The 26,195-nt window shown below is 48.2% G+C and overlaps 2 protein-coding genes across 2 annotated transcripts in view; both read left to right on the top strand.

Moving 5' to 3' along the window:
- Positions 1 to 658: 658 nt before the first annotated feature.
- Positions 659 to 26,195, top strand: part of Ephrin (ephrin) — a 605,464-nt gene continuing 579,927 nt past the window's right edge. Inside the window, exon 1 of the mRNA XM_077693321.1 lies at positions 659 to 1,424. Coding sequence (XP_077549447.1) covers positions 1,312 to 1,424 — 113 coding nt within the window. The 5' untranslated portion in view covers positions 659 to 1,311. The remainder of the gene's footprint in view (positions 1,425 to 26,195) is intronic.
- Positions 18,297 to 23,745, top strand: LOC144162687 (uncharacterized). Its single transcript, XM_077693320.1, has 4 exons — positions 18,297 to 18,664; positions 19,548 to 19,824; positions 22,639 to 22,858; positions 23,087 to 23,745. Exons 1-4 carry the CDS (start codon positions 18,483 to 18,485, stop codon positions 23,170 to 23,172), a joined length of 765 nt encoding a protein of 254 aa, XP_077549446.1. The 5' UTR covers positions 18,297 to 18,482; the 3' UTR covers positions 23,173 to 23,745.

Consider the following 26,195-nt stretch of genomic DNA (forward strand, 5'->3'; position numbering starts at 1 on the left):
ATCTTTCAAGTGACATCAAAAGGAGAAAATTTCTCCCCGTGCCCGACCACGAGTTTCGTATCATATTATCCGTAGCCCCAGGTATTCATGTCTATCGATCAGCTTTCCTCTGAAAAGAAACCCTCGACGACACACGTGGCCTCGTATCGTCGTCTTTGTCAAAACTCAGTTCGCGCTTTCGCCTAAAATGACCAAAAAATGCAAACGCGGAATTGAAAGAAGCAGAGCTTTGAAAAGCACGATAGTCTCAATGGCACGTTGCTAACGTCGCTCTGAGCAGCTGGAGCGGCGCATGCCCGCGCCAGTTCCCAACGTCTCCGTAAGATGGCGTTAGTAGTCGCCCACTTTGTTTTGTCGTCTCGGCGGGCGCGCTCCTTTGCGTGCGGTTTTGGTTCACGCCGCCGCGGCCCGAAGTAAAGTTGCCCCCGGTCGTCGTGTTTTCCCCCTCGCTTTTATTCGCGCTCTCGAGCGAGCCTCCGCTACGGCGGCGCGAATAATAATAAATCGCAAAGAGACAAAACGTCGGCGGAGCCACCCTAGAAAACCGAAGTGGGAGGCGAGAGGATCAGAGACCGGACAGGCCGCGCGCGCGGCCCACCGGCGTCATCGCAACAGCAGCAGCAGCAGCAGAAAATACCCGCTCGCCCTCCCTCCCCGCCCCTCGTGTTTTCTCCGGGACTTCTCTCTTGTGCGCGCGGGCCGGTCCGCTCTGGCGTCGAGATTGCCCTCTCGTCCCATCGGCGCATTCGGCCGGGCAGCGCAAGTGGCGGCAGAGTTCGGTTGAGCGTCGTCGCGCTGCGCTGGTGGTGGTGGTGGTTGGTGGCGGAGCAGCGCGTCGTCTGCTTTTTCTACCTGTCGTCTGCGCTCCTCACTGCCCGTGCGTGCGCGCGACTCTGATTTCACAACATCGGGCAGCGTCGTCGGCAAAGTGTGACAGAAGCCATTTAATCAAGGTGTGTGTGTGAGTTTTGACAGCGAAGGGGCGCCTCACGTGCGCCCATGTGGTTTCCGTCGAGCTGCCAGATTCCGTCCCCAAGTGGCGGCGAGGGACAGGAGTTCCAGCTGAACGACGGCGGCGTCGCAGACGATTTTATATTCGTGCCACCGAAGAAAGCCTTGTTCGCTGTCCTCGTCACATTTGTCGTCTCGCCCGTGGCGTCGACTGTGTGTGCTCGTCTGATCCCATCTTCTTCCGGATAACTCGGGAGCAAGCGTTACCTTTTCTCCGTCCAGTCGCTTGGAAGCCGGTGAAGTGCGCTCCTGATTTCGTGCTCGTGTTAGAGTGGAGTGGTCGCGTTGTCGTGGTGCGTCATGAAGCCGGCGTTGATTCTTCTAATAGCCGCCATGACGACTTTGCTCTTGGGCCCGAGACCGGCTAGGTGCAAGAAGCTCGTCGACATTTTTTGGAACGTCACCAACCCAATGTGAGTAGTGCAGCAGCCTGTTCGAGGCGGTTTAGCGGTTTCAGGCGGGATCGCCGGTGTTTTTGTTGTCGTTGGCAAACTCTTCCGAACCCCCGAATTCCGGGGTTTGGGTACGTTACTTTTTTTTTTTTTTTTTAAGTGCTGGATATGATCTCTGTTTTTCGCAAGTTTGAGTGATTGTCGCATGTATACCACTCTCGACTCGAGGGAAAGGCGCATACTTGGAGCATGACATCTCAATTGACCTGTAGCGCCAACTTGGTTACTGTGATTAACTTTACCGCCATGAGGCGTTAACAGTAGCAATCTTCATTATAATGGAATTTGGATAAAACTATGTTCCCTGCGACAAACGTCCGTTAGGCGCTCGCTTCCAAATTCCTTCCAATGTTTTTTTAGTTTTCAAGTTTTACGCGTCAAATGCTGCATCGCTCGTCTCTCTTGGCAACCTCAGCGAAGCTCATATAACACTGACTGTTGTTTCACTCGGAGCGCCATTATCAATCACTTTTTACACCTCCTTACAACAGTATCCGCGCTAACGTTGTAAAGGAACCCGTTCGATCGCTATCAACCTTGAAAGGACTTTGTCACTTCCGCGCGCGAACAGAGTCTCAAAGTTCAAGCGCGGATTGACGCTGCGTCAGTCACTTAGCGGCTTAACGTCGACGACGGATGACGCTTGCGGGAGGAAAGCGTCCGTTTCCCGCCGAACGCGCTCGCGTGTCCACAGCAGCAGCATCCTCATGCAAATCTTCGAAGCTTCGTTGAACGCCTGAGTGGTTCCACCTCAAAGGTCTATCCGCCGTCAAGGGCACCGGTAATCATTTGAACCCAGGAATATTCGCGCCTCTTGTTTCCGAAGGTGAAAGCTCAACCGGCATCCTTGGCTAATTTTAACACCATCCGTGTTGTACACCTTTTTTTCTCTCGCTCGGAAGGGGACGTGGGGCGGCTGTATATTAATGCAGCTCCTTTCGAGCGCCTTCTGAGGTATACGCTTATCGCTCCCTCGTTTGTAAACGCACTGATGGAATATTCCGTCGAGCGTTTGTTATTCAGTGAGATGTGAGGAAAAGCCGGAACTGAGGATGGAGTTGATAGCGAAGGTATCTTACGCTGCCCGTTACGCGTAAAAATACTCAGTTTTCTGCGTTGGGGGAACCAGAAACCTCAATCCACTCATGATGGTGGAGAGATCTTATAAATTTCGCATGACATGATCTCTCCTGTGCATTTAAGTAGTTAGAATTTATGCCAAATTTCAGATTTTGGAGGTTTAACGCGCCGCAGCTACAACCGGGCTATGAGGCGCGACGTAGGGTAGGGCTCCGGATTTGACCACCCCGGGTCAAACGTGTGCCGAAATCTCCGCACAGGGGCGTTCTCATTTTTCGCCCCTAGCAAAAATAAAACGGCCACCACGGCCAGGAATCGAACCCGTGTCCTTGGGCTCAGCAGCACAATGCCTTTGCCACTGAGCCACTGCGGCGGGTAGTAAACTTTATTTGCCCACAAGGGCGATGTCCAGACGGGCCTTGCAGATTTCAACTTCCTTAACTATTCATTCGTGCCGCATGCAGGGTGGCGGTATACCGGAACGATAGCCTAAAAAAAAAAAAAAAGGCGCCAATTCAGGGGGAACGTAAACGGAACCGAAACGTTGTGTTACTTTTTGGCTCCAGTGCAAAACCGAAGAGTTGACCAATGGTTTTCAGCTTCGTCACGTCATTGAAGATCCAGACCACCCTCTAACATGCTCACTTAACGTTTAAGCCTACGGTCGTGGAAACAACATGAAAGAGACACAAGGACAAACAACTTTGGGGGAATCAAACATTACCGGGGCAGACGGCGTGTTTTACGCAAATCGCAGTTGATTAGGCTGGGTGCAAGGCCTGCTCGATATTGCTTGTTGGCTCGAAACTCGACGAAGAGCTGCGGCTGCCTACGGACTCTGCCATCGGCCGGGGATGCCCCCCTATGGCAGAACTGAATAGAGAGCTCCCTGAATATAACTCAAACTCCCTTCCAAATCGCAAGCCCCAAAGCTATGAAATAGAAGTAATCACAAGAAAGCTCAAGTGTAGCTCTTAGCGTATGCAAGCCACCAGTGTCTGCATAGAACGAGTTTTCTCAGCACACTCGGTGACTTGCTACTTGAGATAACGCTGTACCAAGGCGATCTTTAGGTCTGATGCGCGTATTACGCGTCTACTTCTAAATCACAACCTAGTTTCCTGGATATAGATCGGACCCGCTTGGTGTCTACTAAGCCTTGAGGCTATTAAATAAACGAACAAACAACAACAACAATTGACCAAATGCGCCGCGGTGTTCTTGTTAAGATTTCTACTTAAATTCACAATGTGTCATGGGAATATTCGTCAGTGTGCCTTTGGAATTCCATCTGCCTTTTTACTAGAAGTTTGGAACTCCATCTGCCTTATGACTAGGACTTTGATGAGAAATGCTTTTTCTTTTTCGAGGTTGTTTTTGCGCACGCGAAATGTATTGTTTCAAGCCGTGTACGCGATCGTAATAAATGCCGCAAGTATATGAATTTCCGGTAAGTGCACTAACCAGAAATTCCTACTGACGCCTGCAGCTTTGCGTGTACAGCCGCTGGAACCGCAGGCTATAAACAAAACTGTACAGCATGCGATATACGTGCGTACTTACTTTGTGTGTGTAAGCTCCTGTTGGTGGGACTAAGGTTAATGCGATTTCACCTCCCAATCTGACGAGGAGCTAACGCCCTGTTAGAATATAAAGTTCTGTATCTGTATAAGTTCTGTATAAAGCTCTTCGGTTAAATCGATGTTCCGCTTGACCCTACAAAATTAGAGCGGTTCCGTCAAGATCGATTTAATGGATCGACTCAGTGTGTGCGTGCGTACGTCTGGAAGCTTTTTAACACATTATTTTATGCGCAAATTTGCCGCCCGCTTTCATTTCATGCGCCGTATTGTACACGCCGTCGGTTTCACACACGGTACGATGCGGGTAATTTCGGCGAGCATTGAACCGACTACGTTACTCCCAGCCCCGTCAGTCCAGCCCGCTACACGTTGGTGGGGCTACAGTACCGAGACATTTCGTCAACAATCTGCGTGTTTTCAAGACTTATCGCACTTCGCTGGGTTATCTCCTGCTTGCTCTATAACGCTTATCATGACGGCGACTGCACGCTACAGAACTGCAGCGATCAAAATCTATTCGCAAAATTTGTTTATTTTGTTTCGATTGTCGTGGCTAGGTTCCGTCGCTTGTAGTCGTGTATCACATAATGAACACGTATGTTATGTTTGGAATTGTTTTTTTTTAGGGGTTACAGGTTTTAAGCCGCAGAAATTTAGCCATGTGATACAAAAGCTAAGCAGTTCCACAAAAGCGTGTCACCTGCTTCATGGTTAGACATATGGGCTTCAAAAACGCACTGTTAAATGCATTACTCTAGCACATATTATGCGCCCCCAGTTGCGTAATATGAGCTAGAACGTTAATGAATTTGACAGAGGCAGGTAGGCCTCTAACAACGAGGGTCATTTATTTATTCAACGTCCTATGGGAGACGTTAAAACTCTGCGCCTTCCTTATAGACCTGCCTTTCCGCTCGATCACTCCTCTTACTTTGCTCATTATTTCTCATTTGCACATCCCACTCATTCTTTTGCATTCGTACGTACTTCTCGTTTTCCTTCCTATGAGATCACCTTTCATGATAGGAATAACACAAAATATTTTACGCTTAAGAGAATTGAGAATTCTAGAGCCGTGTGTGCATGATTCCAGTCTAACAATGTTGTTAGCAATGTAGCTCTTCACTCTACTCCGCTTGTAACTCTGTTCTCCTGAGAGAAAAGCCTTTGTTGGAGTCAAGGCGGGCTGTAGGCCTGTCGGGGGAAGCGGGTTTATGTAGAATCAGGAAAGTCTTGTCGTGAGTCTCCTAGGAAAAGCAGGAGTGAATGAAGGGCCTTAGTCAGGAGGAGGCCGTAGGCCCTGGTTGAGGTAGGGGTGGGAGGGGGTGGGGGCCGTGTTCTTATCCAGATGGAGGGGGTGGAGGAGTAAGATAGTAAAGTTTATAGTTCCTAAATCACTGTCCAATGTTCAAGTCGTAGGTTCAGCTCTCGTCTTAGATCTGTGTCCGGGCACACACAGAGGTAGAGAGAACGATCTTTAATGAAAACTGGCGATGTCAGCCGAGCTAAGATGCCTGGCTTGCTACGCCAGATGAATGCGATGGCGATGATCATTATAGTGATGAAGAGGAATACATATGATTTTAACTAATGACAGTCTGATCAAGACTTGTGTCTTTTAGGTATGCCAATAAGGCTTTCCTTGCACGATGTGTATGACCTCCGTATGTGTTGTACATATATTCAAGAGCAAAAAACCGTAAGCGGAAGGTGGAATATGCTCCTTGCGTGTAATTCCGGGCACCGTGGTCACTATTTTCATGGGCGGGACCATCCAGGGCGGGTGGAGATGAAGTGATGGCGGCTGGTAATGCTGCGGCACACAGAGTCGAGCGTATACATCACACTCACTTGAACGGCGACCGCTCAGAAGCGCGTATAGTTCGCCACACACTCAAGAGGGGGGAAGGGTTCGATTTGAGTAGGTCGGGGTGGTCCTGCTTTGGAGGTGATGGTGTAAATTTCTAGGAGGAGGAGGAGGAGGAGTCTTGTGAGTATTTCATTAGGAAGACGGGAGCAGAGGCGCGTCGCTCTAAAGTGCTCGTGCAAGACCGCTTGAGAGTCCGAACAGTGTGATTCCGTGAAGGGTGGGAGTGTGCGCGGAGTAAGGGTTTATGGGTATCGTTGAATCGTTGGTGGGGAGAAAGAAATATCGGTAACGAGTTAATTTGGGGCAAAACCAAATTAGGTGTTGTGCAGACAAGCTTTTAGTATTGGTCCTTGCCATTATGCCGTAATATTATTTTAAGTGATTTTCTTTACTCGACGGTCTCGTGTTGCAAACGAGTACCTGTTCTCACAGTACTAGCTGGTGTTACCGCGCTCACAATTTAATCTGAGTAATTTACAGTCATGGACAAACGAAACGCCATCATAAAATGATGATCCAGAACGCACAAATAGCGCAATTTCTTTTTTTTTTTTTGCAAGCCGCATTGATCCGTGACTTAATATAGTTACCCAATTTGGCAAATTGGCTTTCCAATTATACCGCTAGCGCGCCATTATTTCACCTCCACGATCAGTATCGTTCAATTTTGCGTGTTTTGGTTCATATATTTTCGTGTTCGCATTTCTATTCTCCATGGCTGGCTATACGTCGTTTCTCCTTCCGTTTTGTATAATGAATCGATAATGAATGAATGAAGGGCTCCTGTTTTGTATAATGAATCGATAAGGAATGAATGAAGGGCTCCTGTTTTGTGTAATGAATCTATAATGAATGAATGAAGGGCTCTTGTCAAGCTGCTTATCGCAGATTTTATTCCAGAAGGCGGCAGTGCTGCATCACGTAACTACAGTCAAACCCGGTTATAGCGAACTGCAATATGCGCCACGATTAGTCCGATATATCCCATAGTTCGATATAGCCGAGCCCGCCTATAACGAGTTTATTGTTACGAGTTCACAATACGCGGGAATCCCTTAGCCATCCCCGCATGCAGAAACGTACAAAATAAAGTACGTCATTACCATACACAAAACAGTCGATTTATTGCAAATAATAAAGCTACTTTCCGCCTTAACTGCCTACTTCCAAGTAAAGCGGTGATTTTTGTTTTCCCTTTCGTTTTGGCAACGCCAACTAGCACAGCATTCTTTACACGAGACATTGTTTGCACTATAGTTCGAGTCCGTGTCCTTCAATACCGAAGAAATAATGGCGGAGGACATCGACTGCCGAAAGCACTTCATTAAGCGTCGGACGGCTTTCACTCGCGACATCCTCTGCCTCCTCGGTGCTTTTCATCAGCATTACGACGGTTCTGCTGACGGTGCCCGCGTCCGACGGGCCTACAGTGACGGCAACGTCGTCGTCGACACTCAGGAAATCTTCGAAGGGCACTCCTTCCGGCACAGCATCGGGAAGGTTGGCGAGCGGCCGTCGTGGTCCGGACTCAGTGACTGGGCGGGTTCCGTCGCGAGTTCCGCGCGTCGGAAACAGTTACGGAAAGTGCCGGGCGTCATGTCACTCCATACGAGGCGCAATGTCTCAGTCGCGGCCTTTGCTCAGCGGTCGCGGCCAATCAACATCTCAATCGCCGATCCTAAACCATGCATTTTGGCGGCCATTCTAGGCACGCCAAGTTCGAAAAATCAGATGTGAAGTTCGTTACAAGGAATATGTTTCACGTGTATTTCCGTAACTGATTTATTTTTGTTCGATATATAGCATAATTCGCTCTATCCAGGTTCGTTATAGTCGGGTTTGACTGTAAATAAACAGTTTTTTTTTATTTGAAATTCGCATTTGAAGGGAATGTTGATTTCCGAGCTAGGGCGTGTTAAACTCAACTAAACAAGGGCGAAGATGCTAGTGCGCCGGCTGCAGACAAGGATAATGACCAGCTAAAAATGGGGAATTATTGTACACGGAACTCGATCATTTCTGACATTGCCACATTTCACGGGCGATTTCGAAGACGAGGTTGCGGGACGAGGTGGCTGTTCGCAAAAATTGCCGTTTATTACGGCGTATTGCGAAGAAACGTCCGTGGGCACAAATGAATAGCTTGTTAACTATTTCTGAAGGGCGTAATTGAATGCAGTTATACTCGACGGCGCTGTTTCTCTTCCTTACCGGTGTTGTGCTGACTGAGGTGCATAACTGACGTGCACAACTGATTTGGCGTCGAAGCATTGCGCGTTTGACGGGCTCTTTTCGCAGGAAGGGCGGACACTTTTCAGGCAATTTTTCAACGCACGCAGAGCTGTCATAATGGCGCGTAATTGTCACAGAATTGAGCGAGGCAGTAATTTAGTGGCCGAGGCCTCGGACGGGAGGAGCGACAAACAACTCCCCCCTGGATACGAATATAGGATGTGGTTCGGACCTGCTAACCGGCGATAGGTCCACGCCTGATTGGCCGCTGGCGTGAGGCACGAGACGGGGCACGGGAAAACAGTTTCAAAACAACGGGCATTTACTTCACATTCACAGGAAATTCAAAACAGACAGACAGGAGGGTTGACGAGTTAATACACACTGCAGTTGACACCCCGTTGGGGTCAGAGCTGCCTAGACACCGACACGAAGTACCTTAATTACAATGAAAGAAAAGGTACACGCCGTTACGAGCCCGAGGAGAAGACGACAGTAAATGAAGGGGACAGTAGAGTATACAATAGGCGGGGTTGGAGGCTTCCCCCAACTACTAACAATAGGCCCGCTAGAAACACATATCGCGTGGTGCACTGAAGGAGGCGGATAAGAAGCCCGTGCAGTCCGCATAGGGAAATACAACACAGAAGATGAAAAGGAAGAGTCCGAAGAAAGATGGAGAAGGGGAGAACATCTTAGCTGCGGTCCGGCTGATGGTCTCGCCGGGGTGACGGAGGCTGTCGGTCGTCTGTGGTGGGGCACCGCTGATCAGCGACGCAATTTGGGTGAACTCCGGCCGCGCACTGTCGCCTCCTTGAGGAATCTTCGGGGGCCCGAAGTTCACCGCCGTCGTCGCTCGGCCTCCCCAGCACAGCCCTCAAGGCCGACGCCGCGTCCCGGCCGTACGTCCGGCCACCACCAGTTCTCAGCCCATTCTCCCCGGAAACCCCGCGCTGCACCACGCACACAGTCCACCGGGCCGCGCGTCTTCCGAGAATTCCCGGGGCGCAGCCTTCAGTAGGCCGCGGCACTCTCGCCCACCTCTCTCCCCGAAACACATGGCCAGCCGACCCGGGTGCGACAATGGCGGCGAGAACATTCATTCGCTTTGCGGTACGGCTCCCCTCGGCGAACGGCAAGAAATGGCGAGCGGCAAGAAAACCCGTCAAGGAGGGACATGAATTTCGCGACAGTAATACGACGCTTAAAATACGGGAAATCAGTTATGTTCGACAGGTCATCTTTTGGGGAGTGATCAATTGAGAAAATACTATAAAACCTGGACACACGATCTAAAAACAGTGTGTTAGGCGAGTCTAGAGTGATAGCGATATGATCTTCGCTCTTTATTCCTGTAATACAAGTCAGGCCGAAATCCCCACTAACCTTGCTTAACAGTTTGTGTAAACACTTTTCTCACTTACCGATCTTACCAGTAGCAAACCGGTATTTCGCAGGATTTGTGCATAAAAACAAATCGGGCTCGTGTACTAGTCCAGCCGAATTAAGACAACCTGGTTACAGCGAAGGCAACGTGCTTTCAGATCGGAAAGGTAGCACACGCCCATAAAGGGTCTGACTTATTATTCGTCACCAAACCCTGGTCAGAAAGGGTGCGGCCCACTACACGATGAAGTTTTCGTTCTTCATGCTACAGCGCCGACTCTGCTGATAACACGGCTGCTCTAAAGCCGCCATCATAAAGATATCCTCAAACACAGTTAAAGAGATCAAAGGTATTGAGCTCTCGCTCCATCTCAACCCTCATGGACTTGCGAGCACAATGCCAGTTCTGCGCTGCATTGGTGCTCGATGCCTCGATCATCCACCGCGACATCGTTTGCTGAGCTCACGTCGTGTTCCGGAAGGCGATCGTAGGCGGCGTTCTTCTGTCTGTCCGACTCGTGCTCTCGGAGGAAATTCCGCTGGGCCGCTTTGCTGATTATAGGCCGAGCTCTTGACTGGGAGCTTCATCTCCGGGAGCTGGAATGTCAGCCAAATTGCTCAAGTGCGGCGTCCTGCGCTGGTATCGCTTGGTTTGGTTAACGCGGTAGCATATAATGGCAGTTCCTGCACCGTCCGCCGATTACCTGCTGTCAATCTCGGAGTGCACGTGCGAACGTCAGGATTCAGGGTGGCGATTTCTCGCCGCTGGCAGTGTTCCTTTCTGTGAAACAAGCGTTGGGTCAGCTAGGCTCAGTCTTTCTCGAGCGAAGCCAAAACGCAGCTTGCTGTCGTGGTCGCCTAAATGCTTCAGCGTATACCTCCTACATAACGCGAGATATCGTCTATGAAGGCTGCGAATTCCAGCGTCACTTTTTGATCGCTCTGTGCGCGCTTTGCTGGTTGCAGGGAAGCTATCCCAGCTGTAGCTAATTCTCCCGAAGGTCTTCTCCCTCGGGAGCCGTGCTCGTTCTTTGCGGCGGCGAGACGCGTGACACAGGCTGCGTCCCGCGTGACGCACGCAGCCGCACACGAAGTGTACGACGGCGGCACGGCGGCCGTCGACGGAACTCCGCGGCGGCGTGTACAGTCATCGCTGAATCCGCGCCGCTTGTCGTGTGTCTGCGTCGCACGCCGCGCGAAGCCCCGCGGCGCAGCCACGGAAAGCGGCGTGCGGAGACCTGGTGCTGTTGCACTACTGGGCCGTGCAGTGACGGCACGCTGCTGAGCGGTCTCGCGTCGTTGCTTTCCGCGACAACGCCGCCTACGGAGTAGAAGTTGTCGTCTCCACGGTGGTGCGGCCGGCTATTTCCGCCGCCTGTGTCCTGTTTTGAGGAAGTAGGTGTTCGAATCTGGGTTTGTAGCGCCGAAGCGGCACCTAGTTTCTTCTGTGCGAACAAATCTCGTTTATGTGCGCGAATGTATGCTGCTATCGCATTAAGAAACCGTTCGGCTAATACATTCGGATGGATATATTTATTGCTCCCCAGGATCGTGAAGACAAAACGCAAGTTTGTTGAGTCATTAAAAAGATTGCTTTGTCTCGATAACAATGACAACAACTTTATCGCAAACTTGGAGCAAATAATGGAGATATTGAGAAAACAGTGTCAACCTCCCGGCGATTTATCTATGACGTCAGAGAATCTTGTTTGTGCGATTGGTGGCCGCCTTCCTAAGCCACCGCCAATAGACATGACTGGGCGATTAAGATAGGGCCTCTACTTTTGTTCGATCGTATCGCTTGAATGCTAACGTGCGGCTAACACGCTGATAGCTTTGTTTTACTGCTGGCCCGTGTTACGTCGCTGCTGGCCGTAACACGTCACTGCAGTGCAAAGCTTAAACTTTTTCAATGTTTCTTGCGTTTTCTCAATTAAAAACCATCTTTCGTGGCTCGGCTGGAGCTGAGTGAATTAACAAAAGAGAGTTTTTTTTTTTTTTAATTGAACAAAGTTGCATTTTGTCTTCATGGCCTCTTTGACATGAACGTCCAGGGCTTGTCGGTTCATGAAAGTCGTAACAACGTGAATAAAACGGGGCGGGGCATTAGAGACACATAGGACACGAAGTGGCGCTGACTACCAACTGTTTATTTTTCGAGCGTACACGCAAAAAAATATGCGGGTGTAAGCCATTACTGGAAAAAACCAAGTTCCTGAAGCGAGCCTCAGATAAAACCGAGAGAGATATTATAGAAGCTTATTACATTAACAAAGCGAATACAAATGCATAAGCACACCATCCTTGTCACTATGTAATAAAAAGATCAAATTCTTAGACAGTTTTTTTTTTAAATCATGAAACTTGTGGAATAGTTCTTTCTTGCCGTTCGTATCTTCATTTGTTATAAGTTTTGTTGTGCTGTTTTTTTTTTTGGCGCAAATTTGCTTGTGGGCTGGAAAAATAAACAGTTGGTAGTCGACGCCCGCCTGTGCCGTACGTCTTTCTAATCCTACGTCCAGTTTTATTCGCGCTGTTCGATCTTCATTAGCATGAACCAACTAACTCGCACCGGAGTAGGCCTGCTCGTCCGTTCATTTCACTGACCAAATTTTTCAGTGTCTAACTTAGATGCTTGCTCCATCTGTAATGATTTGGCGTAGTTATTTTGCGGGGTGCATGGCCTGCCTCGCGATTGACTACTTAGGCGCGCCTGAAGCTGATCGAAGAGGCCATGCGAGGTGCATACAGCTTGCCGGGCTGTTGACGCGGATGGTTGACGATTTCAACGCGCGCCATTCTAGACAACGAGGCCGGAGCTATCGCTAGCTGCGTGGCATACTTTCCTCCAATAAAACACAATGCCGATTGTCGAAACACAAGCTACAAACTGGCTCAGACCACAGTGTTTTAACTAAGTTTGGTCTGGTATTATATTGCTCTCGGTTTAGTGTATAGCCTAGAATTAATTTCGACGTAGCCGCGCAGTCCAAAATCCTTATATTTTGAGGACGAGTAGAAAAGACTGCTAGACGAGTAGATAGGGGTCCTTTTTGATATCAACCCGAAGTGATTGTTCTTTGCGCAGTGATTTCCGCTCAAAGGTGTCTGGGGAATAATTCTCTTCTCGAGACGTCGCAAGTTAGTACGCGCCTCTTCCGGTATGCATCATCTCTCCTTCGGACCACGAGAATCAAAACCCGTGACCTCGATGCCGGGCAGCGGAACGCCTTGGACACCGCGCATCATTGCCACAAATCTTCATAACGCCTTTTAAAGTAAAATGCCCGAGACGCATCCTCTAAGCGTCCCTCGTTTTCACTGTCCTAACGAATCGCCGCCCCCGGGTATCCATTAAAAGTGTCATCCTGTCTTCTGACTTGTCCGGTTGAGTTACGTTTAAAGATCAAAGCGACAGGTCATTACTGACATTCAAGGCATTCGTGTCTACAGGGTGTGTCGATCGTCGCAGGAGCAGCTGAGGTGGCGGAAGGGAGGGGGGAAGCGCCGAGCGTCGCATGATCTTCATGTCTTCTTGGCAGCGGGCGCGGCCAACGTTCCGTCGTAATGGTTTCCATTTAGGCGTGAAGCGCATTTAGTTGCTGCCGGCCAAGCCGAGCCAAGTCGGTGCCGCCGAAGCGTCGGCGATCAGTGCCTTCTCCTCCGTGCCGCGGTGACCCTGTAATGTCAGCCCCGAAGCCTTTCTTTTTCCGCGTACCGCCCATCCCGCCGCCTCCGGCGGCGGCACGCATTTGCCTCCATCGAGTCTCGCGAGTCAAACAACGCCGGTGTCGCTTCTCGTCTCGCCGTGTCGAAAGTGCGCCGTCGCTGCTGGGCCTTGGCTCGTCATCTATAAGACATCTCTCCCCTTGGTTTGGCCCTGTGATTCTTCGCGGCAGCGTTTGAATTTGCGCAAGGAATTTTTCCTCGTTTTCTGGAATCACTCAGGAAGCCGCTGTGGTGGCCAGTGGCGGTGTTCGGTCGTTCTGATGCAAGGCTTGTCATTAAAGCGCAAAACGCTTTTTTTTTTTTTTATCGGGGCTGGAATTGGGACAGAAAAGGCGACGTTACTTACTAAAACCGAATCGAAAATTTTGCTACGAACGAGGAGGTGGGTTCTTTGTCACTAGGCCTGGCTTGTGAAAGGTTGAATGAGTGTGATTACAAAATTTTAACTGCCAAATCATTTCTATGTGGGCGCAACGTGCAAACCCGTGTGCCCGTCTGTAACGTATGATGTGTTACACTTTTGGGGCGTGCGAGAATGCTAATAATAACGGCGCGAAAGCCATCGTATTTAAAAATGTTTCTCAGTGACGCAATTTTTTGTATAGCGGTGAGGCCGACTTTAAAGGAACTGTATATAGCGCATAATACGGATACATGAGGTCGGATGGAGATAAGGCCGTTAATACTTTGATGTAGGACTGCTTATATGGCGCATAAACTCGGCTTCATTTTTTCACACACATGCATTGCTGGCAAGACACGTGTTGCCAACAATACATGTGTGTGAGAAAGGGAAGCCAAGTTTAAAGAGGCTCTGGGTATATAGCATTTAAGCATTTATTCGGCAATACTGAAGCCAAAGTATAAACAGGAACTATGTGGAGGCGTAGAGGAACGGAGGTAGAAAGAAACATCACAAAGAACATTTTTCTCCCATTTCTTTCTCTTTCGAACATTTCAAAAACTACACCTGTTTCAAGTATATCGAATGAATGACTTGCCTCCTTGGCGTTCTCGAGTGCTGGCCCTTATTTCTGTCTTAATTCGCCGAGCCCCTCATTTCCCATTCTGATTCGCTGCATGCATAGCGAGGGTCTCTGTTCCGGCAGTCTTGGTACCTTAGTTAGCTTAAGAGGGTTCAACGGTGGTCGACCACTCTCGACACGTCGTAGACGCTCGAGTCACGGCCTGGGGGTTCAAAAGAAGGTCCCCTTCGCCCCGAGTAGTCCGAGTGGCGCTGGCTGCCACACCCGAACGCTGAAAACATTTACCTTAGCATAAATACCCGATAAAGAGGAAGAGAGCACAGCCTCGCCGGTAGCGTAGTTGGTATCGCACCAGTCAGGTATTCTGGAGGTCGTGGGTTTGGGTCCCACCCGGCGAGCATGTTTTTATCTTTCAAACATTTCAAACACTCTATTTCAAGTAGAGTAAATTACTTTTAACCTTTTCCCCTTTGCTTTCCTTGGCGTTCTTGACTGCTGGCCCTTATTTCTTTCTTCATTCATCGAGCCCCTCATTTGCCATTCTGGTCCGTTATAGATATATTAGAGAGAGACAGAGAGAGAGACAGAGACAGAGACAGAGAGAGAGAGAGAGAGAGAGAGAGAGAGAGAGAGAGAGAGAGAGAGAGAGAGAGAGAGAGAGAGAGAGAGAGAGAGAGAGAGAGAGAGAGAGAAAAAAAAATTAGGCCTTGCTGTAATGAAAATTCCCGGGTAAGAACTCCGGTTTGAGCGATTTCGTTGTTGTAAGGGCTTGCTCTATATATATTTTACTGGATCTTTCGAAACCGCTTCCTTCCGCCCTCAATGATAGGCATTCAGCGGCGCTGACCTTCTTCACGGCGTCCCCATTCGCGCTATAAACGACGAATAGGTCTCTCGTACGCGGAACTCTCGCGACACGTTCGAGCTGTACGAAGATTATCGTGTACGTATTCCACCGTGCTGTGGAGCGGCGTTGGCGGCACGAATTGGAAATGGCTTCCGAGGAACTTCCACCCAAGGCTCTTCCCTCCTCTGCGTTAGCTTTTTGCATTCTGTTCCGCGGCCTCCCCGGCGCGGGTCAGCAAGCAGGAATGACCGCGTCCTCGCACATTGTAATCGGCGTACACGATGTATATACAGCGTGCATGACCGGAGACTGTTGCTGAAATCGGGATGGCAGTTCGGCGGCCGCCGGACATTTCACCTTGTTGGCTACACGTGTTGGATGGGTTGCTGTTGTGGTTAGGTTATAACTGACCTGCAACCGTGCCGAACAGTGACCTCGAGCTGCGTTCCGTCTAGTTCAGGTTCGTGGAATTGTTAACTTTGGCTCAGGTCGTCTTCTTTTTTCAGGCTGGTCAGGCACACCTTTTTTTTAAGAGAAAGCAAATCAAAAGGTTTTATATCCCTTACAAAAATGGGTTCTGAATTTCTGTTGACGTTTCATTGAGTTCTCATTGATTCAACGGAAAATCAACAGAAACTCAATGTTCATTGAGTTTACACATTGAGAACACAACGGAATTTTCGTTGTGATCCGCACAATGATTTTTCTATTGTGGAGTTCTTGTTGACTTTTTGTTGTATTTTCAGTGACTCGTGGTGATTATTTGTGAAACTCAATGTTCATTGAGTTTACACATTGAGAACACAACGGAATTTTCGTTGTGGTCCGCACAATGATTTTTCTATTGTGGAGTTCTTGTTGACTTTTTGTTGTATTTTCAGTGACTCATGGTGATTATTTGTGAAACCCAATGTTCATTGAGTTTACACATTGAGAACACAACGGAATTTTCGTTGTGGTCCGCACAATGATTTTTCTATTGTGGAGTTCTTGTTGACTTTTTGTTGTATTTTCAGTGACTCAAGGTGATTATTTGTGGGCAAGTCATCAGCAACTGATGCCAAATACTATCTGCATGCTTCTTTGACATGGACAGCCACGTGCACTAAAACTTTAATACCCACTGTCCTGGATGTATGAGCCTAATTAGGCAGCATCTTAGCATATTTTTGTGCAGTGTGAGTGTATTAAAAAAGTTGCATTTTTCAAGGAAGTTGCATTTTGTACAGGTAGCCAGCTTTCACAATGCAACTCTCATGCTTTCTTGTACCGGTACGTATATCCCAGCTGAAAATATGGCAACATATCCATACGACATGCATGATATCATAACGATTTCGAGATGTCTTCAATATCACAAAGATTTCAACGAAAATCACATAACTTTTACGGAATGCTGTCGACACCTTATGAATTCAACGACATTTCGTTGTCCTCAACATCATGAAGGTCCAATATCGCAAAGATTTCAACGACTTGTCGAATAAGTATAACGACATGTCTTTAATGATAAGGACTTCTACTAGATGTCGATATACTGCAAGATTATAAAGGTCTGATATCGTAAAGAGTCAAACAACATGTCGAAGATCAAAAACATGTTCATGATATAAAGATTTCAACGATGAGTCCTAGACGTTCTGCAACATGTCTTCAAGGTATTCTTACAACATGTCACATATCGCACAAATCAGCGCGTCATGTCTGATGCTTTGTGTAACATCTCGCAGACAATATATGTTCTGCCTTGTCAGCATTGGAAGAATGCAAAGTACAAGATACAGCACAAGGTAAAGTACAGTACAAACTCTGATAACTTGCACTTTCAGTGTGATCGAACAAAATTCTGTTGTTTTATCAATGTTTCTAGAGTGCATATTTCAATTTCAGCCATTCAGTTAACCCATAAAATTCACTTGTCCATACTACAAAATATCCGCTGTTTCACCACCAGCTAAAAATTTGTCTCCAGATATCATTAAACAGCAGCGTCTATATCTGGTATAGACGCTAGACGAAAACGTTTGCGTTCTGATTTTTCCCTTCTAGACGGACGATAGCATAACGACAACGATGTCAAGATATGCTTTGACTCATACCACGGCAAGCACAATCGTTTGTTGCTGAAGCCTCGGTTGCTCTTCGTCAACACCAAACTGAATCGGCCGGACAGTTTTTTTCGATTGCGTGTTTCCATTTCTGCGCAGGCCGGCGGGGGCGGCCCATGTTACATCTTTTTCGCTCGTCGCTGCCGCCCACAGTACCTGTTTGCTGCACTTATTACGTCGCCGCCACCACATGCTTCGGTCTCTTTAATATTGCCTTGCATTATCCCCAACTTGTTACAAACTCAGAGGTTTTCGCTGCTGTATGCGCCTGACATGCCAGGAGTGGCATCGCTTGTAGTTTTAGCGCGATGTTGCTTGTCTGCAAGATCGGTGCCTGACAAACAAGCGTTACCAACGCCACAATTCCAACGGCGCATGCCATTTCCTTCGTGGCTACCGTGGCTTGCGAAGAAAAGATCGCGGGTGACCTGCGACAGCTTTGCTTGAGTCAAATAAGGGAGCTCCGGCTCAATCGCTCGGAGTACTAACAATGTGACCTCGTCTGCAAGATCGGTGCGTGAGAAACAAGCGTTAGAACTGCCAGAATTCCAAAAATGCAGCATTAACTAGACACAAACGACAATTTTCATTGCCGGCTTACGTACTTATACAATTATTTTAGACATCCGCTGAAGTCCCGCCTGTATGGCCGAGTGGATACGTCTCCGATTACTGTTTTGAGGGTCCGTGGTTCGAATCCTCATCGGACGTTTTTTTTTTTTTTTTTTCCTGATGAAGGTTTTACTACCTCTTCTTTTTTAAAACCATAGTAAGCGCCTGTTCCTTGCTTTCAATCACACCGACGTTTCCCACCCTCTTCTTAAACCCAAAGTAGTTCGTTTTCTCGCACCTCCTCTGTAGAGAAACCCGCCGTGAAAACAAAACCAAAACTAACTTTAAAACCTTCTTTACAATTTAAGTATATATATGTCAATTAGTTTACTTTTATTCGCTTTTGCGTTTAAAAACCTCAAATTCAACTTATAAACACTTTTAATACTTTAAAAGCAGGAAGTTAATTACCAATAACACAATTTTCGTCAAACACAGAAATGCTGCTATTGCAGTCTGGCAACTATCACTCCCTTTTTGTGTGTTTGTTTATGGAGTTGGTTTTGTGCGGAGTGGTAGCTGGGGCGATTTGTTCAGTTTTATCTATTTCAAGCTTAAATCATAGTTATAAAAGCTTTATAGGGTGATGATTGCCCTTCCAACCTACGCGTGTGTTGAACACGCGGGAACGGGAAGAACGATCATCGCCTCAACGATCATCGCGCGTCAAAGGTGGATGACATTGCGTCCGAACAAAGTGTCGGTGTCCTTGAAGGGGAAGACGAGCGTGAAGAAGGATTTTAGGCGGGAAACGTCGTTTCTGCTGGGGTGAGTACGCATTTTTTTGTTTTTCTGTTCTTGTTCGGAACGAGTTCTGGTGCTTATGGGTCAGTTATTCGGTAGACCCCCATCTCATTTGCTCTCAGAGCCTATGCGATATAGCATACTTGTTTGGCGCCTTGGATTTACCAGTCTACCGTTTCCGCAGCCGTCAGCATCAATTTACGCTGAAGCTAGACCTTTGTTGCGATGCTCGCGCTGTAGAACGCGGCAGCTAATTATTTGACATCACGCAAGGCTTCTTAAACACCGGGGCGTTTGTTTGTTATGTGTCTCTCAAACAGTGCCTTTGCGGCGACTGTTAATTCCGTGCAGTGCGCTTCGCAGCTATTACGCTCGCGAGACCGGCTGCCGCCGTCGCGACCCGTCTCGTGGTCTTCGGGCCGCGATATGCGTCGTGGTATGCGTGCCGTACTCGTGAAGCTCACATTCACATACGTGGAAATTGAAGGTGAAATGCGCGCGCGTGGTCTCGCAGGGGCGCCTGCCCACTCAACTCTATTTATATTGGAGAATCGAACTTGCAAAGGCAAGCTAGGCATTGAAATGGAGGAGCCTCAGCTAGTACACACCAGTTCCGATTGAAAGCTAGGGATGCAAATGGGCTGCTAGCAAGCGTTCCATGCAAAATAGCATAGCAGTGAGCTTTGCATATATCAGGCATACCCCACTCACAGAACCTGCGTGCCTAATAAATACATTAGGCTGTGACCTAAATTTCAGTTTGGGTGTTGCGGGAATGTTCTTATTAGGGCCTTGGAGGTTACTCATTAACGATTAATAATCTGCTTAATTTAAGCATTCGTGGTTTGTGTGTGCTTTTCTTGTATTTCATCAAGTGCCACCACACTTACAGATTATGCACTTTCAGGTGCTGCTGCTGGCTGTCCGGGTTTGCTGGCTGGCTTTCAGTCCAGTTTCAAAGGCTTTGCCAGGGCCCTCCGTGGCCAACTGACACTGCACCTGCTGTACCCAAGTACTGCCTGGCCTTTCCTTGGTGCTGGGTACGCTTTGCCGCCAGGAATAGTCAATCCTTCATCCATCATCTGGCCGCTTGGACCACCCGTCCAGAAGCCAGCGCATTTGCTCAACGCATCGGTCCAGGCACCGCTGCCACATCAGTGCACCCACTGATTATGTACTTTCAGGTTAGTTATTTCATGTTGGAACCTGTCATAATGTATACCTGTTAGCAGTGCTCTAGCCCCTGTTTATTTGAAACAGTTTCATGAAGCGGTGTTGTGCATTTTGAGTGTGTCATTGCTTAGCAGGGATATTGAAGCGAATCTGGGGCCAATGGCTAAAGTGCAAGAATAGAAATTGAACTGACTTTGAAGCAAGTATCCGTATGTAATCAAGCCAAGCAAAAATTTAGGATTTTCGATATGGTTTTGATTTTGCAATACAAACTGGTGTGGAGCTACTTTCCATTTTAAGTAAGCTTACAATATTATCTACTTCAGATCATACTGTTATTAATCACACTATACCGAAAACTACATACCGCAGTCTGTAGATTTTGTCGGCACTTTTTTCGCTGTCTCTCATGACAGGCACTATTCTCAGTGATTGGAGGATAGCCGAGGTAGCACCAGTCTTTAAATCAGGGACGGTACTTCACCATTAAATTTTCCTAACAAGCACCATACGCTAGGTCAGGGAACATTTCATCCACTCTCAAGTTGCTAATTATTTATAATATCACATTCGAATATGAGCACGGTTTTCACAAGGGTTACTTCAGAATTTTTCGCGTACCCAAGCTGCAGCATAAGTGTCTGATTTTCGTCGGCTTCCCATCGATGAAACGGACCAAACATACCTCCAAAGAACAGAAACGTGCGATAAGGATTGAGCATGAGGGTGATTAAACAGCGCTTCCAAAAGCAGCATACCACCGGGCTCATTCTGGCAAATTTGCCAGGCTCTAAGTCTGCGATTTAGCGCGACGACCCATTTACGGTGACACTCAAGTGACGCTGGAAATTTGTGCAGCCAATAGACTCCGCACATGCAGACACTTGTTTTGTCATGGTGCACTTCGCACGGTTCTTGCATGAGCACTTTGCGCTTACGCTGACTGTTGGTGCAGCCAGTAACGACAAAATCACGCCTGCCCGGACAAGTAGCTTCTGAACATCGCCAAGTAAAAGGCAATGACGGCAATTTTCCCAGAATTCCGAAAATAAACATCAATTGAGGATAAAAAGGTCAAGCGTCCTGCTGGCAGGACGAAACGTGGCCTCACAGGCAATGCCTGTCAGGACAAAGTGGTGTGGACTGGCCCGCCACCTTAGCGGGTTAGGAACAGAATTGATGGGCGAACGGGACACCTCTTGGAAGAATTAAACGTTCTCCTTAGGCACTGCTAAACTTGTTGCTGCTGAAATGCCAAATAAATGACACCGATTTTCGATGCCGTTCGGGGCGTCTGATATTCACGCATGGCACGGAGCAACAGCGTGGGACTCAGCGTCGTCTGCTCGCCCCGCAGTCCGAAAGAATTGGTGGTGCCCAGTGCAGGATGGAAATTCTTGTCTGTCATGTCTGCTGCAAAATATGCCCATGTGGTCGAGATTTCGGCGCATGTAAAGATGCGCAGGTTGTCAAAATTAATACGGAGCCCTCTACTATGGCTCACCTCACAGTCTGTGTAGCGTTGGTGCATTAAACCCGAGAATCAATCAATTATAATTTATGCTTCATCTACATTGAAAAGAAAACACTTGAAAATCTTTGTCCCCCAGGTGGAATCTCTGTCACCGCCACTGTATGTAATTTATTGCACTCTTACCTCGCAGTCGTTTCCACCCAGATCCTGTGCATAATCGCTCAGCATTGGAAGCTCAGGCGGAGGATGGTCATGCGCTCAACATACCAGAACACTGTCACTAGAGCACCTCTCAAACTCTCGTACTCAAGAAGTGCGCAGCATGCCTGGGGGGGCACAGTAAAAACAGTGCCTCTTATCACACGCCATCACCACATGAAATATCGTTGCAGCTTTAAGTGCATAAATTTTCCTTATTCGAGCCACAGTCATTTGAAGCAATGAAAAAAAAATAAGGCAATCAGCGCGCGGAGGTGACACAGACAGTGCAAAATTACCTTATCTGAGCCGCTGTCCGCACCTGTCCAATTGTCACGCTGTGCTCGCTGTGCTAGCTCGGTGTGCTAGCATTCGTCGTGCAGCCTGCTTCGTGTCTGTGGTTGTAGGAGGCGTGAACAGCGCAGTGCGGAATTTCGAACTAAAAACAATGCTGGGTACTCCTTACGACAACGCATTCGCAAACCCACAATCCTGCAGAACCAGCCACACAAAAAGTTCCTGCTAGCACCACGCCGCAAACCACATTTCGCGTATGACCCTCGTGCACTGCTAGCCAATGAAAAAATGAAGGAGCAAATTGGCCTAGTTGTAATTAGGGTTCACTCTTTTCAATTTAAATCATTTAAAAAATCAATAACAGTCTGCTCATTTTATTTTGCTGAATCGGGTGCTAAAAAAGGTCAGTTTTTTATGGATAGTTGCATGAGTCAGGGCAAGGCATCGTACTGCCTACTTTGTGTGCATTACAGCCATCTGACTATTTTAGCCACATAACCTTTCATCCAGATTGACCTAACAGCACCCAAATGGTTTTTTTTGGCCTTTCTACCACAAAGCAATACACCCACGGTGTACTGCAGTGGGCACTTGGCAAACAGTTTAATGAATTCTTGAAACGCTTGTTTAAACAAGCCGAAAGCATGTTGAGGTATGCATGTTCACCCATAAAAACTAAAAATATACATTTAAAATAAATCTATTCGAAAAGAATTTTTAGTGGATCAATGCCAAAATCTGTGAATGAATTACCGTAATATTCTGAGAAATTGTTCATGGGTACTCAAACTCTTCATTGTCTCGATCCTGGAGTTCATGTTGGTTCAACTGTTTCGGTTTTATTTTCTGCTCGCAGGTTGACATTGGGGGCGGTGTGCTACTTGAGAAGGGGTACCTGGATCAGCTGGTGCATGCGTGTGCGAGTGGCCCTGGCAAATTTGCCAGGGCTCTTTTGCGCCATGTCTTCACTCCGGAGGAGCTCAAGGGGAAAACTCTCTTTGGAGGGAAAGGCAAAGCCCAGGGCGACGCTCCTACAAAGCCAGGGTTGGACCAGGTGCGGGTGAAGGCTGTGGTCGGTGAGTGCACATGATTTGCATTTAGAGTGCCAAGAACAAAGCTGTCATCTTTGTCAACTTGTAGCTAATCACCCGTTTTTCTTCATGTGCACAGTGAGATCAGTGCATCCCTTTTATGCTTTTTGGGAAAGTGTCTATTTTTGCACACTTTTATTACTAATTCTGAGAACTTGCTGAACACGTTTTCATTTTTTATAGTAAATCATAAATTCATTCTATCTCTTGCAGGCTACACGGGCCAGAAGTTTCCAGGTGTGAGCGCCGGTTACATAAAAAATAACCTATCATGGCTTTTGAATCGGGAAATAAAGTAAAAAGTGCACGCTGAACACCTTGTTTTTCTTTTTGCATGTCTGCATGAGGCAGAATTTTTAGTCACATGAAATGCACTACTGCCACACCGTAAACTTGTGTATCGGTGGTGCGATAAAATGTAGATTCTTGTTCAACCTACAATGATCGCAAAAACCTTTGAAAGAAATCGCAGCAGAAACACATTGAGCATTCGTGTAAAACTCAACAACATATCAACAGAAACGCATGGGGCACTCGTAAAAATCTCAACAAAATATCAACAGAAACGCATGCGGCACTCGTAAAAATCTCAACAAAATATCAACAGAAACACATTGGGCACTCATAAAAACCTCGACAAAATATCAATACGAAATTCAGTGGAGACTCAACGGAAAGGCAACAGAAACTCAATGGGAATTCAACGTAAGAAATTCAACGGAAAATCAATGAAACCACGGTGGCCACTTTTCCTGAAAAACTCAACAAATCCTCAACACAATCTCAACAGAAATTCTTTGGATACTCAACAATGTTTGTTGAGTGAATTCAACAAAATTTCTTATGAAACTCAACAATCATTTTTGTAAGGGGAAGTTCGTGTACAAAACTGACGATGTGCCTGCGCGGCGCCGCTCTCTCTTTACGCTCACATACGTTCTTTTCGGTACGCTCAGATCACCCACCAAACACGTCTGCGATGGTGTCCAAGCGCTCGACTGTACTCCTGGCGCCTAACGCCGGACCGCTCGAAATTCCGGCGTCGGATATCCCGGGGCCGGAGGGGGCGGCGGGGCTTCTTCGGCCGTTCGTAGAGAAGGCTCACGTGACGGCTCGGAAGATGAGGCGACCGTGGGAGGATGCTCTCTACCCGCACAGAGCTCTACAAATGTAAACACCGCCACTGAAGGTTAAGAGAGAAACAAAAAAAAAAAAAACATTAGCGCGGCTTGCATAACTGGTGCAAGGCTGGAGAAGCAGCAGAGCTGGGGGTCGATCAAGCTTTTCCCCACACTGTCAGCGGATCGGACGAGAGAGAGAGAGAGAGAGAGAGAGAGAGAGAGAGAGAGAGAGAAACCGTTATTGACACCACCATGGCCTAAGGGGCCGCCATGGTTGCCCGAAGAGGGAGCAGCCGGACCCCAGCAGTGCAAAGCGGCTTTGGACGGCAGCGTAAAGCACAGCTATTTATTCAGTATCCGTCGTCGCCATCCCTTTCGTCGTCGTCTGCCGACGGCAGAGCCGCGTAGGGCAAATCCTCTCGCACCGCGTCCTCGCCGTGGTGGACGTCCACTTCTTCGTCAGCTGGTCCACATGCGTGGATAGTTGGTTGGCACCTCTGAACCATGGCGCTTATCCACGCTGGGGATTGGCCAAGAAGCTGCCTGTGACGATTAGGCTGTGACCCGGCTTATTTTAGAGGGAAAAAAAGGATAAAGGAAGAGAAAAAGATTGAGACAACAAAAATGCAATCTTGGGATATAACAGAATAGCTAGTCAGGGAAACAAATCGTGAGTGAAGACATAGCTGTCTAGCAGGGTAGCCCGCCTGTCGCCCAAACAAAGTGAAATCCGAGCGCAATATTTCTGTGACAAACCCCTATAAGACTGAAGCAACGGTTGAAGATAACAGGAGATTAAGTCGATTAAACGTGTATTCTAGGTGCGTGCGTTGCATCGAAGAAAAGCTGCGGCAATTTAAAAGAAAGTGTTCTATAGGTGGTATTCACTGAAAAGTTTAGCGGGCGATTTCTTCGCTGGGCAACCCTGAAAACCGCCATGACCGTGGCCACTGTGCCAACGCATGCGCTTTGCGGCCGCATCTCGCAAAAAAAAAACAAAAAAAAAACACCAGCGTGCATCGTCTGCCGCGTTTCAACCCGATTCTCGGCGGTGGCGTCAACAAATATATTATTAATCGCACTCACATTATGTGGTGGCACGCTACTTGCCCTCGAGAACTTCGCATCCGTTGTCTTTTTTGAAAGACAGTTGACATTTTGAAATGATACTGGGATAGAATAGAGAAAAGGAAAGATTTAGAAAGGCGCGGAAAGAGTAGAGAAGAGTAGTGTCACTGGTTGATCGAGACGCACACAACACGCCTCTAACTCTGCTGGCTTGATCCATGCTTCGTCCGGGAGACGGGAAGCCTCGAAGGGAACGGTGAAACGTACAGGCGAGCGAGCTTGCTGTGACGAGGAGCGAAGTCTGCGGCGGTTCCAACCACTACGGACTTCGCTGGTATGCAGTGTGGTTGACAGACGGGTTCTAAGGAGCGGGAGCCGGCACTGGACGGCCCACACCAGCAGGTGGAACGCCGGACGACATCCAAATTCAGGGCGGCGGTCCGCGTAGTCAACGGGCCGCTGAAACGAAGCCCCCTGAGAGCACCCGATGGCGAAAACAGCGCTACGCGAAATACCCGCTTGCTCCGTAATCGAATAAGCGCGGCGGAACCACTTGAGGGCTGAGGGTGCATTCCTCCGCGGAGATGAACACTTGTGGTACGTCGCTCAGAATGACCCATGTTTCTCCACGAGGTCTCTGTGGGATCTCGGTGGGGCGGCCTGATGCGTGTGCCGTCATGATGGTGGCCGCGCGTCCCCGTTGCTAAGGCGACAGACATGGTTGCCGGCATGCGCTCCACGCCAGTGAATACAACCTATAGTTTCCGGAGACTTGCAGATAGGACATCGAGGAGATACAGCCTGACCAGATTTTGTAGGGTGAATTTAATGGGGGAATTCTACATTTAATGGGGAATTCTGCATCGAAATTTTGTGATTGCCACCTCGCATTTACGAGATTCGCAGAATTTGGGCTCCCATAAAAGGGATGGCTTGACAGATTTGTCGCCACCGTCTTCAGCGCGGTGGACCCGTGGCGCGCCTGTCGCCATACGAGGACGACGACGACGAAGGCAGGAGCTCCTCATGTGGGGTGAGCCCACGCGCTCGGAATTTTTTATTTTGCTAAAGCCACTGCGCGAAGATCGTGCCCGGCGCCTCGCGCTGGGGACGCCGGGCGTTCGCCGCGAGGC

This window comes from Haemaphysalis longicornis, unplaced genomic scaffold (genome assembly GCF_048455015.1).
Source record: "Haemaphysalis longicornis isolate Haplotype H1 unplaced genomic scaffold, Haemaphysalis longicornis Haplotype H1 scaffold_12, whole genome shotgun sequence".
Lineage (NCBI taxonomy): Eukaryota > Metazoa > Arthropoda > Arachnida > Ixodida > Ixodidae > Haemaphysalis > Haemaphysalis longicornis.

Coding starts and splice junctions, on each gene's coding strand:
- LOC144162687 (XM_077693320.1), top strand. CDS start 18,483: ATGATTGCCCTTCCAACCTACGCGTGTGTTGAACACGCGGGAACGGGA. Junction 18,665..19,547: donor GAAACGTCGTTTCTGCTGGG/GTGAGTACGCAT, acceptor ATGCACTTTCAG/GTGCTGCTGCTGGCTGTCCG. Junction 19,825..22,638: donor CACTGATTATGTACTTTCAG/GTTAGTTATTTC, acceptor TTCTGCTCGCAG/GTTGACATTGGGGGCGGTGT.